This window comes from Pelophylax lessonae (genome assembly GCF_965119305.1).
Source record: "Pelophylax lessonae genome assembly, chromosome: 8".
Classification (NCBI taxonomy): Eukaryota; Metazoa; Chordata; class Amphibia; order Anura; family Ranidae; genus Pelophylax; species Pelophylax lessonae.
The window spans coordinates 189,293,636-189,310,478 of NC_138775.1; the positions used below are offsets into that span (position 1 = coordinate 189,293,636).

Genomic DNA, 16,843 nt, shown 5'->3' on the forward strand with positions numbered 1-16,843 from the left:
TTACATAAAATGAAAATTACCATTGCAAATTTAAAGAAAGTTTTCAAAAGTTTTTTTTTGTTTTTTCATGAACACAGTTTCACAGGTTTTTAAAATAAACAGCAGATAGAAAATGTAGAGAGGAAATATGATTTCTCATTGCCCACTACTAACAATCTTATGGCAATTTTTTTTTTCTTTGACACATTGTTCTACAATACAAAACAAAATATAATACAAAAACACAATACAAAAAATAATTATTAAACATAAACTGCACAATTTAAATTGGCAACTCCACTCTCTGGCAGACTGCACGCTGAATATCCTGCACAATCTGATACTCTGAGCAGTGCTGTATCCTGGCCTAGGCCAACAAGGCCCAGGCCTAGGGCGGCACTTTGCAGGAGGGGCAGCAAAAAAAAAGATTTAATTATTTGTATAATGACTATGGGCTTCCTATTTATTATACAAATACATGAAATAATTCTATAATTACAATCAGTGGCAGCAAACACAAGTCCAAATATCTTAAAAGAGTAATCTTACTAATCCTGTGACATAAGGCTGTACTAATGGGCACTGATAAGGCTGCACTGGTGGTCACTGATGGGGCTGCACTGGTGACCATTGATGAGGCCACACTGATATGCTGCACTGATGGGCAGTAAAGAGGTGGCACTGATAAGGCTGCACTGATGAGGCTGAATTTATGGGAACAGACGAAGCTATGCTGATTGGCACTGATAGACTGTGGTCTACAGATGACAGGGTGGGTCATAAACAGGAAGGGGAGTGGCCTTTACAGGAAGGGGTGGGTCATATTTAAATTAGGGGGTGCACAAGTTTAGTCAGGCCTAGGGCAGCACAATACCTAAATACACCACTAACTCTGAGATGTCCTAGTTCCCTGCTGTGTGCTGAGGTCCCTTCCACAAAGCTCTACATGACTACATCACCAAAGGAAATTGTTGTATCATGGGGCTGGCGAGTTGACCAGAAAATTACCATCCCTGAAGGTGTCAAGTTTTGTAGGATCTCACCTGCCAGTTTTGATTGTCGATTCACCTTAAAGCAAGCGCCCTTTCTATATCTTGAATTAATTATTATAATTTTAAAGTAATCTTTATTGGCTATATTAAATAATGTGATTCAAGAGTTTAAAGCTATAACAGAACTATAATACAGTACTACAAAAATGTAAGAGAAAGTCAAAGATACTCACAGCCAAGTACATTGCTCCATATACACTGAGAGCTGCTTCTTTGGATGGAAATGTTCTCCTTGCTTTGATAACAAGGTCTGGATTTCCAGTACAAGCATTGGCATCAGTGATAAACTGTGTAAGTTGGTTGCAACCAAGTGCTGTGTAGTTCGGTTTGCAAATTGTAAGAAAATGTGGAGCCAAGTTTCCTGTCACAACTTGTCCAGCATTTACAAATATGTCTGTAGCAAATAATCCAAAAGTATAAATTCCTGAAAAAACAAATATATACAGCGTTGTTTTAGTATGTATATTGTACAGAGTGGAATTTTGGATTAGAACAGCACCAAGAAATTACAATGAAATATATTTTATATACAGGCAAAATTGTTAAAGCCCATATAAAGCCATTTTTTTTTTCTTTTATGTAGATCTCTGTCAGGTTTATATTGCTGTATGTGTCCTCACCACTATCTGTTCCAGTGACAAAAGCAGGAAATTGAATAGGGTTCAGTGAAAGGCCTCATGCACATTAGGTGTTTAGCCCTGTGCATGAGGCTCTGGCATTTAGCTTCAGTTAAAGGGCACAGGTGTACCGTCCAACCCCACTGTTGGCAGCATGTCGAACCCTATATAAGTTGGATGTGGCTGAGTGATGAATTTAGCGGTACTTACATTTATGGCAGTGTTCCCCCAGAGACAAATGCACAGAATGCAGACTGCTTGCTCTTTGGGCATTTGTTCTTGGGCGTATACTGCCCTAAATGTACATACAGCTAGGTCCACCATCCAGCTTCTTCAAGCCACAGCAGCGGTCATGCTGTCATAGAGTTTGTCAGGCTTCCCTCCGCAGCTAAACAACAAAGCTTCATTTATCAGGGCTAGTTTAGGCCTTAATTTAGGTCAAAAATTGGTAAACATGAGGTAAGCTTCTTGAGTTTTACGGTGTTTAGGACAACCTGGTGCACTCATAGTTTTAGTCAGCATGTTCTCTAAGTTTGCCTTTAATCTGGATTACGGTATGTCATTTATACTTTTAAATCTGAACTCCCAGCAAACAGTTAAAGTGTTACTAAACCCAAGAGCCTGCATTCACTATATCTAGTCTCCCACAGCACACAGGACATGGAAATGCAATCATTTTAGTAAAAATGAACTGCTAAATACCTTTTCTCATCAGAAGTATATAGCAGTCTTGTGACGTCTATCAGTGTCCAGCCAAGTACTGGTTAAAGCTTGTAGGAGGAATGTTCATTCTCCTCTGACTATCCTATGAGACTGAATGACCCCTGACTTTCTTTCTGGACAGTGCTGATTGGCCCTGTGCTCATCACATGCAAAAAAAAAAAAAAAAACTCTCCAGCAATACACACCAAACTGAGCATGTGCAGAGTGCCCCCAAGGCTACGTACTATCGGGAGATGGATAGGGGACTGTGGAACAAGGGGAGTATCAGAAAAGACAGGATCAAACAGCCTTTTCACACAATGCAGAGGATTAACCCCTTAGGTTCTACAGTGAGTATAATAAGCATGCTTTTCTGCAAATACAGACTGATTTAACAGTTGTGGGTTTAGTAACACTTTAAATATCCAGATAAAATAAACCCTTCCAAAAGATTTGTATTTCTGTCTATACATTCATCAGTTATACACAGCTCTGTCACTCAGCACAGTCCTGTCTAGAAGGGCAGGAGGCCTGATGTTTCTCTGCTGCAGTGCAGTAACACATACAGGTCTTGTCCTTCCCCCATTCTGTAATTGGACAGTAAAAGGAGAACCAGCAGACTGGTAAGCTAATCTCTTTGTCACGTTGCTCTCTCCTCCTATCGGCATGCTCTTTGCACTGTAGCATAATTGATTGGGTCCTTATGATTCTTCTGCTTCTCCCAATCTGAGCTCTGCTTTGCAGAGGATTGCAAGAGGCTTCTACCAGGTTAAATTCAGATACTAACACTGCTGCTATTACAAATTACATTTATTGATGTAATAATAAATAAAAGAAAGCGTAATTATTCATCAATATATTAATGATCACAGAGCTGCAGTAAAGGATATGTTCCCCTTTTTAAAAGAAAAAATAAATGCACATCTTTTTGCAGGTAAAAAAATGTGCATTTTTTTTTACTAGGAGCCTGCAAAGCATTGCATCCATTGTCAGCAGATTGCGGGTGCACTGTTAGAGTAAGCTGTTTGCTCATACCTCATATGAGCAGGCAAATACACACTGACAGGCAGCATCAATGAACTATCTAGCCAACAACTGCAAAGTTACTTGTAGTTCCCACAATTAGAGAACTCGGTGAATGAATGAAGCGTCAAGGTGGGCGAAACCACGCACGGCCATATTTTCTTAAAATTGTGACAGCGAGTGCGGGGAGAAGATCCTCCACTCTCTGTCACAATGGGGGATTGAGGGGGTGCGGGGACTGCTGCAACAGTAAGATGTTAAATATTACACCCTGAACACAGGTATACAGGAGTAACATGTTAAAAAAACTGAACGTATCCTTTAATTTGCGTATTTTTCTAGCTGCATAGAGTTTTGCTTTATTGCATTATGCGCAACAACAAACACAAATACGTTTCTTGGTGTTAAATTGTCCAAATAAACAAAGAAAATACCCTCATCAAATTTACTCTAGCTCTTATGAATTAAACAATTTTTTTTATTGAACAGGTGGTTTCTGTCTGGTTATGCCTACACAGTCTAGGAAAAAGGCACAGGGATATTAAGTTGCAGCAGTGCAGAATCTATATTATTATCAAATGTTAAATTATTTAAAGAAGCTATTAATTGCTGTAAAATGAGTGCTAAATTGGTGTTTAGAAGCCTGTAAATAAGTTTATAATTTCATGGAACGCTAACATTTAAAAATAATTAACATCTACTAATTGGCACCACAAATTACCAAGATAATTAGTAGAAAAGCTGGGCTGAAATATGCCCTGCCTTCATTAAAAAAATAAAATAACTTTTTTCAATTGTTATCCAATTGTCATGAAACCACCTGAGGCTTGCACATTTTTTAAAATAGAATGTTTGATTAATGAATAATACAACATGAATATATGAATAATACATAAGGTATGTTATGGATATCGTCACATTGAATAACGCAAGACTTTTATATATAACATTCTGAAGGAATTGTCCCTTCAGATCTTCAGCAGGTAGTCAAAGATGACGATGTACAGAAATTTATTTTCGCATTCAATAAAATGGATGTTCATCTTCAGATATTCAAATTTACATGCTTCTGAGATTTTTAGCAGAGCTATAGGGTGCAACTATGGTTGGATTAGCAAGTTGAAAAGGGTCAAAGCAGTGATTCCTATGAGCTACACTGATGGCTTCACTCTGCATTTCTAAGTATATAAAGTACACCAGCTTACCACAGATGTCCATATAGAGTTTATATTATAGATTAAAGCTGTCCACAAGGTTTTGAAGTGTGTCTCCACCCCAAACTCGCTCATTCATGTCTTTATAGACTTTGCTTCATGCACTGGTCCAAATCATTTGGTGGAGGAGGGATTATGGTGTGGGGTTGTTTTTCAGGGGTTGAGTTTGGCCCCTTAGTTCTAGTGAAGGGAACTCCTAAGGCATCAGCATACCAAGACATTTTAGAAAATTTCATGCTCCCAACTTTGTTGGTACAGTTTGGGAACGGCCCCTTCCTTTTCCAACATGACTGCGCACCAGTGCACAAAGCAAGGTCCATAAAGACATGGATGAGCAAGTTTGGGGTGGAGGAACTTGACTAGCCAGCACAGAGTCCTGACCTCAACCTGACAGAACAACTTTGTATGAATTAGAGGGGAGACTGCAAGCCAGGCCTTTCCGTTCACATTAATGCCTGACCTCACAAATGTGATTATGCAAGAATGGTCAAATGTTCCCGTAGACACTCTCCTAAACCTTGTGGACACCTTTCCCAGAAGAGTTGAAGCTGTTATAGCTGCAAAGGTTGGTCAAACTCAATATTGAACCCTACGGACTAAGATTGGGATGCCATTAAAGTTCATGTGCGTGTAAAGACAGGCGTCCCAATACTTTTAACAATATAGTGTATATATGTATACAATTTATATATATATAAAACATAAAGCATGGTATTTGTCAGCAATGGGTGCCGGAACTTTCTAAATTTAATAGTCAGCAGGGCAGATGCTTTCACTCATGTTGTAGGTTGGGAAGTTGATTGAATTCTATTATTCAATCCATGAGGCTGAATAGGAGAAATCTAAACATGTATGGCTAGCTTTAGGTGTACTAGAGTTTCAAACAATGAAATGTATTAGCTTATTACAGCTGTGTTAGAGGTAGGTGTGCCACCTACAAGGGTTTCCAAGAACTCTAGATGAGAAACCAAATCTTGCCCAACTCCACTCAGAAGGAAAACACTTTTGGGTAGAGTTCTTCCTTTAGCATATAGGGTTGATTTATTAAAGCTGGAGTGCAAAATCTGATGCGGCTTTCATTTTTTTTTTTTTGTCAAAGTGCAGAGCTTCACTAGGTTTTGCACTTTTCAGTTTTAGTAAATCAACTCCATAGTAGTGATAAGTAGCAGTACATGTTTTCAACAGTAAATATCTTGCTGTGCTTACTTATTGTGCTTAGTTTTATTTTCTAACATGTACAAGTGCAGCTATGGTTGCAATTTTTCTGCTGGGAAAAAAATCCAGTAATTATCATTTGCAAGTTCAGCCCTATTCGAACTGAATGATTCAAAATGTAATTTCAATTTTATTTTTGTAGTCTATTAGATTATTAGAACTTTTTGTCAAATAAACATCTTTTTAAAGACCCAATTAAAACAGATTTCAATGTTCACTTAAGAATAATTAGGAATTATAAAAGTTATAGCTTATTAGAATTTATTTTAAATATATTATAACACTGATGACTTCCTTTAAAAAAAAAAAGAACATACAAACTTTATATATATTTCATAGTAGACCATAAAATTGCAAACACCTAGAGAGATCTTGAGCGCACTCAGCTGGGAGGAATTGTACTAATGGTGAATGTGGTAATGGATGTAAACATGAGTCACAGTAAGTGGTAAGTATTGAAAAAAATCAAAAGCCACCAGACTAACGAGTGTCAAGTCCCAACAGGTCATAACAAGCCCAAAAGAATCCATGTAGACAAAGTGGATGTCATTAAAATCTCTCTTTATTGAATACAAACATGTGTAAATGCCACTTACATCCAGGAAGAAAAAGTCTGGTACCAGTGCCGATGAAGAGAAGAACCATCGGTGCCGCCTGTAAGCCACTAGGAGAGCAGAAGATAAATAAACTCCAGCCATAGCAGACCAGAAATGGCGTAACTGGAAGTGACGTCGTGGATAAGTCATGTCTCATCAATCTGATGTCTCAATCACTCTAGTAGAGCACAAAGAGTCACGGTCTCCATGGCAATGTTTTGAGGCTCCACCTTTTTATTAAGCCTGGAGACCGGGAATAGACAGCCCCATAAATACTGATGTACATGCAGATGTTAGCCAAATAAAAACAGGGAAAACTAATAAGTAGGTGGCATGGATGGAACCTCTATCCACTACAATAAAAACTTAACCCCTACAGAAATTGTCACTCTATAGGAAGCCCTACATAGAACTATGTATGAAATAAACTTAAAAAAAAAAGCCAAAAAAGAATAAAATAATGCTTTAAAGTTGAAAAAAAATATACTTCTGGGGGTGTCGGGCTGCCAGGGTTCTCCATTCCATGACTATTTGTCCCAAATCCACCGTGTAAGGTCGGTCATAATGTTACTAATACTCTTGTTTCGCCACGGCATTCTAAAACAGTATTAATCGGTCTTGCTACTTTTCCCCTCATTTGATGCCATGTTGCATATCATTGTTTCTTATTTTTTTCTTTTTGGTTTGATTGTTGTTCTGTGTATTGCACTGTACATTGGAAACATGCTTTTTCTACTCAACTGTTTACGTTGATTGTACTGTGTTTTAAACCCAATAAAAAATATCTTTCAAAAACAAAAAATACACTTCTGGTGACGTCACTTCCAGTGATGCCATTTCCAGTCTGCTGTGGCCAGGATTGATCAGCAGCCCTTCCTTGACACCATCTAGCATCATTTACACTTCCTTTCCAGCTGGCATATCCATCCATCTTCTGCTCTCCTAGTGGCCACAGGTGGCACAGATGATTCTTCCCTTCATTAGCACTGGTACCAGTGAAACTGTGGAGTTTTCTTTTCCTTCCTGAATGTAAGTGGTAATTTCACATGTTTTTTTTTTCAAATAAAGAGAAATTTTAATGACATCCTCTTTGTCTACATGGATTCCTGTGGGCTCATTATGACCTGTTGGAACTTGACACTCATCCATTATCACGTTGCATTATACATCATTATTTATTACACATTCTAGCAGCTGAGTGTGCTCAAGATTTCATTGTTTGCAATTTCCAGGACTCCTTGGCATATGTTCTTGGCGGCATCAGCTAATTTGGACACTTTATACATTTGTTGGTTTTTCCTTTACCAGGGGTATTGGGCAATTTAGGATTGCATTCTTGGGGCAGTTTCTTCCTCACCTTTATTTTTTTAATGCATTTGCTTATTCCACACATTACATTCACATTGTGCATTCACATTAGTTTGGCACCATTCAGTGATTGGTTTTTTATCATAGTAGACCATGGTAGCCAAAAATAAATTAGCTCATGGAATGAGAGGTTAGTACATTTTCAGGGTGTGGTTGCATTTTACTACTCCTTGAATTGCTCTTAGAAAATACAGTATTTACAGCCATGTAAAAAATAAGTGAACCCCATGAAAATAATTGACTTTTTTAAGTATTTGAACAGGAAACATTACATTTTTATTCAAACAGGGTCTGTAAGTGATATAATTTACAACATAATAAAAACACAGACTATCTCTTTTCACTCATTGATTTAACAAAAATATAAATAAATGTCATTGTTGTATTGTTGAAAAAAGCAAGTATACCCTTAGCTTTTTTTCCTTTAGCATAAATTATTTCTTGTAGCCATTTTGTATACAGTAATAATTTCTGACATTGACATTTACATTTTCGACCCCCTTTAAATGCAATTTTCTTCAGTTTCAAAATGTTTTTTTCGGTTTCCTGCATCAGTTGCCTGTTTCACAATTCCCCAACAATATATCAATGGTAAGCAAATCAAGACTTTGAGTAGGATAGACCAAAACCTTCCATTTATTTTCTTTTATTTTTTTGAGCCATTCATTCATGAATTTGCTTGAGATCATTATTGCATTAAAGACTCATTTCCATTTCAGGATTACATTTTGGACAGCTAGCCTCTTATCTCCATTATGCACACCTTGATAAGATGCAGAACAGATAGTTGATTTGATGCTTTCAAGCTTCAATTCCATAAATGAACAAAGCAATCCCAAACCATAATATTTTCACCACCATCACAGTTATCACAGTTAAAATGGGGTTCACCCTTTGAAATTTTTTCTTTGGTTTGTGGCAAACATGTTTACTGTTACTGTGATCAAATATTTCTATCTTCAATTAATCAGTCTTCAACGTGTGGCTCCAGAAGGCCTGGATTTGTATATATGTTCAATCGTAAAGTAGGTTCTAATCATTGACACATGATCTGGTACATACAATTCTAATTTTATGGCTTTAAACTGGTGGTAAATGTAGGGGTGTAGTTACTTTTTCCATATTAAAAATCTGCATTTTCATTAACTTGGATCATAAAAATGAATCGTGTCAGGTTTATGTGTCCTTGGTTAAAGTATACAACCTTGATATGATATATATATATATATATATATATATATATATATATATATATATATATATGTATATCCAATGAATTTTCTTTGTTAAGCAAAATCATTTGTTTCTTGTGCAGATGAGATCTTACTGTAGATCTATGGCTGTACAATCAAATATTCCCGAAAGTATATCATTAGCATATAAAACATGACTGTCAAAATGTTGAATTATGAAATACAACTGTACAAGATCTGATACTAAAAATATTTCAGGGCAACAAATCTCAGAAGTACATTTCTCTAAAATTGAACATAAAAGTAATAAAAATGCTCTTACCCAGAAATCTGACGGTTCTGCGCACCAGTGGATTAATATAGCAACAGTCTCCAGTTAAAAGAGTTTTTTCCTGGTTCTCAAAGTCTCTTGTTGCTACCTGTAAGCAAAAGACTACAGTTTCCCCAACGATTATCTAAACAGGAGACATAAAGTGAAAGACATGGGTTTAGAAAGGTAAAATGTAATGGGTATACTGTATAAAACTTTTAATTTGGTTAATATTAACTGCATCTAGACTTAATACTGAGCCTCTAGCACAGCACACTAGTGAAAATGAAAAAATAAAGCCACTGCTTATGAAAATTAACAGCTAAAAAGCTGATCAGGACCAATCCATATTTTCACGTAAAGTATTCTGTTCAGATATTACACCAGGACACAAAGGTTTTAGCTACCCCTTTCCTCCTGTGCCTTTTAAGCACAGATCCATAGGTTACATTTCTGTGTTAAAAATTGCATGTCAAGTTGGAGTGCACCTTCCATCTTCAGGAAGATGTAAGAATAAATTCCTGCCATATCACAAAATGCAGCAACAATATTTTTTAGAAAATATGTACCTTTTAATAAAAATCAGTCCTTGAGCTCCAATCAAGTGCTGCAAATAGGCTGGGATGATCTTATCAGTTTGATGCCGACAGATGGGATCAATTCTTTAGTCAACCCCCCCCCCCCAATCTCTAAATAGTCAGACTGCAACAAGTCTGTTGCCAGTCAGAAGGTAAGAGTCAGCTTCTGTCCTAGCACCTTGGTCAGGAAGTAGATGCTGACCCTGGATGATGCCTATATAAGGATGGGTCCAGAAGGCATTGTCAAGAGTATGGTAGAAGGAGAGATTTAATAAATAAGTGTGTTACACCTAAAAATGACTTAGCCTATGTGCACTTAAACAATAACTAAAGGAAAACCTTTTTTAAGTTTTGGATAGAGTGGAGAGTAGAATACTTTTCAGGTCTATAAAGGGATTGTAAAGTCTCAAGGGGAGGAGCCAGGAGTGTCGACAGGGCACTCAAGAAGAGGAGGTTCAAATCCTTGCACAGAGCAGGTAGGTATAACATGTTTGTAATTTTTAGTTAAAAAAATTTGAACCTTTACAATCACTTTTATGCTTTCTTTGCACCCGTTAGGGAAAATTCACTCTCTTCTGTGCTATTTACCATTAAACCAAGAGTGAAAGTTATAAAAATCCAAAGTCTAGCTTTTTACCCAAACAGGAATACAGCAGAAATCTTCCAGTTGGGGCATTGGTTCTTGTGACCCCAGTGACATCAAGAAGTGAAGGGAAATATTCCCAATAGGACACAGATCGCAAAAAAAAAACATGACGTGGGTTGTAATCCTCCCTTACTCTATCCAAAAAAACAATGTTGCCTTTAGTGTTACCATAACATGGAAATGCATCTAAACCTATGTTTCAATTTAAACAGAAATCCACATATATGTTCAGGCACACTCTCGAATGTTTCATTGTGTTAAAGCAGTTATAGCAAATCACAAATACTTTTTAGTTCTTATGGTATTTCTGTGTAAAGCATGTTTACTGGTGTTTGCATCTATTAGTAGTTTTCTCTATGAAGAGCAAAGATACAGTAAGCCCCGAGGTGCTGTTAGCAATAGATTAAAAGACCTCTTAGCTCTCAGTGAAAATACTTACTTACAGAAGTAGTATTTGCTAAATGAACTTGGATTTCAGTAATGAGTTGCAGATCCATTTCTAGATTCTGATTTTTACAAACCCAAGTTATTCTACTTGGGATTGTGAGATGTTATTGACTCCACAAACGAATGACTTGCAGAGCATTAATGAATTCTTATACTTACAAACCTAAGTCTTAGCAGCTTGGGGTTGTGAGAATTTTCCTGAATCAGAATGACAGAAGGACAATGAGCCTGAGAGGTCCCTATTTACTCAGAATGGAAATTCATAGGGAATTAAGGGGAATCACTAGTTTGTTTATATGCTAAGTATTTGAGTATGTTCAACTTTATGTTAATGATTGCATAAAACTGTGTTAAAATCATAATATACTACACTGATCAGCCATAACATTTATGACCACAGTGAAAAACATTGATTATCTTGTTACAATGACAATGAAGTCAGTGGGCATATATTAAGGCAGCAAGTAAACGTTGTCCCTGAAGTTAATGTATTGAAAGTACAAAAAATGGGCAAGTGTAAGGATTTGAGCAACTTTGACAAGGGCCAAATTATAATGGCTAGCTGACTGGGTCAAAGCAACTCCAAAACTGCAGCTCTTGTAGGATGTTTCCAGCCTACCAAAAGTGGTGCAAGAAAGGAAAAAATGGTGAACTGGCAACAGGGTCGTGGGTGGCCAAGGTTCATTGATGCATTTAGGGAGTGAAGGGTGGCCCTTGTAATCCAATCCAATACAAGAACGACATAAAAAGCTAAGACTGGTTCTGACGGTGGTGTCAAAAACACACAGTGCATCAAAATTGGTTGCATTTGGGGCTGCAAAGCTGCAGACCGGTCAGGGTACCCATGCTTATCTGTGTCCACAGCCAAAAGCGCCAACCATGGGCACGTGAACATCAGAACTGGACCACAAAGCAATGGAAGATGGTCTGATGAATTTAAGAATGGTTTCAGAAACACAAACAAGTTTTAGGTGTTGGCTTGGCCTTCAAATTCTCTAGATTTCAATCCATTTGAGCATTTGTGGAATGTGCTACAAAAACAAGTCCAATCCATGTAGGCCCCACCTCACAATTTACAGGACTTAAAGGATCTGCTACTGATATCTTAGTGGCAGATACCACAGCATACCTTAAGAGGTCTAGTTGAGTACATGGCTTGACTGGTTATAGTGAGTGGTCATAATAGTATGGCTAATCACTGTGTATTTCTATCACTTGTCAATTACAATTGAATTTTAGTTGAATAACATTTGCTATTTACTCGCATAGTTGTAAAACAAGCAATCATTTCTCACAGTTGTAAGAAACCCTTATGTATAACAGCTTATAGCATAAAGGCTAGGTTTACAAGCATGACAAAGAGGCAGTAAAAAATGGTTGATCTATGTTTTTACCACTCCCCAACCACCAATATATAAACAATATGGTGGCCACTCAGGTCTATCTATATTCTCTCAGTCATGATGATTTGTGGTGCAGCAAATTTAACTCATAGAGATTGATTTACTAAAACTGGAGAATGCAAAATATAGTGCAGCTCTGCATAGAAACCAATTAGCTTCTGGTTTTATTTTAAAGCTTGAGGAAGTTGAAGTTAGAAGCTGATTGGCTACCATGCAGAGCTGAACCCGATTTTGCACACTCCAGTTTTAGTAAATCAACCCCATAATGTCATGTTTGGCAGGTGGTGCTGCTTGCCAAAGGTGCCTATTGAAGTCAATTAGACCAATCAGTAACTGAGTGCCAACCAATTTGCAATTGCAATGCAAAATCCCCCCCAGGATCAGAAAAAAAAATCAGGCATTTGGAAGGAGTCAGTGACCACCACAGATTGCTTTTAGAGGTGTTTTTTTTTTTTTAAACCACTACATGTGTGAAGGCAGTCCTATTTGGCTAGACTTGTTCTGTAATGTTGACGCGTTTTGCTGTTCATTACTCATTTAAGAATGTGATACATCTGAGAGAGGGTTTGCTTCATGGAGAATGTTGTATATGGTAGAAAGCAGGCTCAACTTATATGGCCCCTGGGGACACACATATTCAAATTTTAGTAGACCTATCCAGAGTAAGGGATGCAGACTAAAAGGAAAATTAATGTTTAAACTGGAGGTAGGAGAAAATATGGTATTTGACCCGTAGATCCTCAAAAGTACGTAATCTACAAGACGTAGGATGTACAAGGTGGTGAAGTTGATAGAGTGGCTTGAGCCAAGGTAGCATTTGGCTCAACGACAGGCTATCTGGAATGATTGGGTTAAAAAGAATATTGGAAAGGGGTGGGCATGGAGAGAGTACCTTTTGTAAAATTTTCACCATATTGCTAAAGTAAACAATATGGAGCGAGGCATAAACTTTTCAATGTAGCATTATTATGGAGAGAAAAGGATCATCAGAGAACAGGGCTGCACAGGGTAAAAGGAGCCCATTTCAATTTCTGACCATCTATTAGGTGCATATTGGCTAGACCAAAAAGCATTGGTGCGAAGGTGCGTTGCATAATAATGTTTGATAAAATGTGGAGCTCCTGATCCCCCACGAGTTCGTAAGGAAAGCAATACTATGTTTTACTATGATATTTAACATGCCATATGAAATTAACCTTTTCCCGATGACATGGCACATACAGTATATGTGGTTTCTCTGTGGGTAGGCTTTAATGGCATAAGGCATGTATGCGGCCTCATGTATACATCTTTCTGTGCTGAGAACGCATGCCAGCCCAGCCACATGCAGGGTCCAGAAAGCCTCCAATGCATATTTGCTATCAGGAGCTTTCTAAACATGTGACAATCACAGCGGTCACATGACCCTGAATGCCCACCTTCACCTCCCAGCTTTTAGAAGCTCTGAAAGGGACAGGAGGTGGCGGCGGGAAGGGTTTAACCCTCCTCTTGTGTTAGGGTCAAAACTGACCCGTTTTCAGGTTTTGAATGTCTATAAGTATCACATAAATTTGTTTATTGCATCAAGATTTTTTTACTTTGTCAGGAACCTCTATTTAAACAATGTAATAGAAAAATAATCCTTTTCACTAAATTATAAAATACTGTGGTGAAAATTAAGACGTTCATGGTGTTAGGGTCAATTTTGACCCAGTTATAATATAGGATTTTAGGACACTAATAAGTGCCAAAACTGAAATCATAAACACTCTCTCTGCTTAGTAACAGTGACAGCCAATCCCCTCTCAACCCTGTGAGCTGTAGTTAGGGAGGGGCCTATCTCTTTTCCTGCTTGTCTGCTTCTCTAAATAAAGTGAAAAAACATAGGAAAAATACATTTCAGAGTTGCTGACTTTATTTTACCATTTTTTAAATTTGACAATGAGAGGTATGCTATCAAAAGAAAGGTCTAGGGGTCACACCAAAAATATTAAAACCAATCTTTTCAAGGATAAAGAAGCCTAACAAGGTAACCAAGAGGTAAGAAACAAATTTGATGATAAATAATTATTCAGAGGGTATTTTATGGCTGATTTAAAACACGGGTCAAAACTGACCCTAACATCATGGATAGTAATGGAATTCTAACATAAGAGGAGGGTTAAAAAACCCTCGCTGAAGAGATTTAGGTTCTGTCATAGAAATGGGAACATGCAGGGCTTTGAATAAATAAAGCAATTTAGGCAAAATTTACATTTTGAGCGCATTCACTCTCCCAAGCAGAGAAATTGGATAGGCTTCCCATTGTTGCAATAAATGGTTGATTTCCTGCAATAAGGGGATGTAATTTACAAAGTGAAGTGTGGAGTAAGAAAGCTTTAAAAGAACTCCTAAATATTTAAAGGAATGGGTGTGCAAACCCACTCTTGACCGCATGTCAAACTTTGACAGGCAATTGTGTCTATACAGCCACTGTGTGTGCATCCATTTCTACGAGCTGCCTACATGCAGCTCCAAGGTGGGTGCATGTGCAACTGCCAGTGGCTCTGAATGGATCATCATGTGTGTCATGGGACTTCATGGTGATGGAATGAAAGTGACTGAGTTACCTATGCCTGGTAGGTTCAGGACACTCATTAGAACTGAGGAGGTGCCTCAATAACCAGCAAAACAGCTTCCACACTTTGGAAAAAGTCCACTGCAATGTGAATAGCTACAAATAACCATGACCTGGATAAATGAGTATAACACTACCATTTTTTTTTTTTTTTTTGTGAAAACCCCACAAATGTTTTAATGGACAGGAAGTAAAACAATTTCAAATCAACTAAACAATTATTGGATGTGATTTAAAAGTGAAAAGTATGATATTTTTCTTAACCAGACATTAAATATCCTGTACAACTGGGATTTCTTAAAAATGGTTATATAGTACAGTATATTGGGCTGCAACACCGACTTATTACGCACGTAATGTATGCTGTTTAGTAGAGCTGGAGAGTGTCACTTATTTTGCTTTACTGCTCTTATCTCAGTGCAATATCTATGGGCACTGGCTTTTACAACCAAATAAACTATTATTATCGTGTTTTCCTAGACGCAGTATTAAACTGCTCCAATCGGCACAAGTAGGCTGTGAACTGTCAGAGTTGTGTCAACACACATCTCTGTAAACACCACACACTATATTGTCAAAAGAATTGGGACACCTGCCTTTACACACACATATATTTGAATGGCATCCCAGTCTTAGTCCATAGGGTTCAATATTTATTGGTCCACCCTTTGCAGCTCTAACAGCTTCAACTCATCTGGGAAGGCTATCCACAAGGTTTAGGAGTGTGTCTTTGAGAATGTTTGACCATTCTTCCAGAAGTGCATTTGTGAGGTCAGGCACTGATGTTGGGTGAGAAGGCCTGGCTTGCAGTCTCCGCTCTAATTCATCCCAAATGTGTTCTATTGGGTTGAGGTCAGGACTCTGTGCAGGCCAGTCAAGTACCTCCTCCCTATACTCGCTCATCCATGTCTTTATGGACCTTGCTTTGTGCACTTGTGTGCAGTCATGTTGGAACAGGAAGGGGCCATCCCCATACTGTTCCCACAAAGTTGGAAGCATGAAATTATTCTTGCTTTGTGCACTGGTCCAAACCATTTGGTGGAGGGGGGATCATGGTGTGGGGTTGTTTTTAAGGGGTTGAGCTTGTCCCCTAAGTTCCAATGAAGGGAACTCTTAAGGCATCAGCATACCAAGACATTTTGGACAATTTCATGCTGGGGATGGCCTCTTCCTGTTCCAACATGACTGCACACCAGTACACAAATCAGGGTCCATAAAGACATGGATGAGCGAGTCCTGACCTCAACTCAATAGAACAACTTTGGGATGAATTAGAGCGGAGACTGTGAGCCAAGCTTTCTCATCCAACAACAGTGCCTGGCTTCACAAATGCGTTTCTGGAAGAATGGTCAAACATTCCCATAGACACACTCCTAAACCTTGTGGACAGTCTTCCCAGAAGAGTTGAAGCTGTTATGGCTGCAAAGGGTGGGCTAACCCAATATTGAACTCTGCAGACTAAGACTGGGATGGAATTAAAGTTCATGTGCCTGTAAAGGCAGGTGTCCCAATACTTTTGACAATATAGTGTATCCTGTGGAATGTTTACGTTGTATTCTTTTTTTAGTGTGAAATTATATTGGCAATATATTATAACAAATGAGTGTGACAATATAATGTAGTAACTATATAATATACAGTAGTGAAGCAAGAAAGTTAAAATGTAGTGAAAACCACCCAAAGCTTTCGGATAACCTATTCAATAACAACTAAAACAGACTACTAACTAATTATAATAAACAGAAACAGAAATACCATGGAATGGGGTTGGGAGAAATGTACATAGTACACCAATCTAATCTTTAACCACTTAAGCCCCGGAGGATTTGGCTGCTAAAGGACCAGGGTTTTTTTTGCGATTTTTTACTGCGTGACTTTAACGGACAATTGCGCGGTCGTGCGAC

The 16,843-nt window shown here is 37.9% G+C and overlaps 1 protein-coding gene across 1 annotated transcript in view; it reads right to left on the bottom strand.

The window, feature by feature from the left end:
* PLPPR5 (phospholipid phosphatase related 5) overlaps positions 1-16,843 on the bottom strand; it is a 360,454-nt gene that overhangs the window by 176,640 nt on the left and 166,971 nt on the right. The window contains exons 2-3 of the mRNA XM_082264971.1: positions 9,282-9,414; positions 1,205-1,455 (exon numbers count right to left, since the gene is read on the bottom strand). Of these exons, the coding sequence (XP_082121097.1) occupies positions 1,205-1,455; positions 9,282-9,414 (384 nt within the window). The remainder of the gene's footprint in view (positions 1-1,204; positions 1,456-9,281; positions 9,415-16,843) is intronic.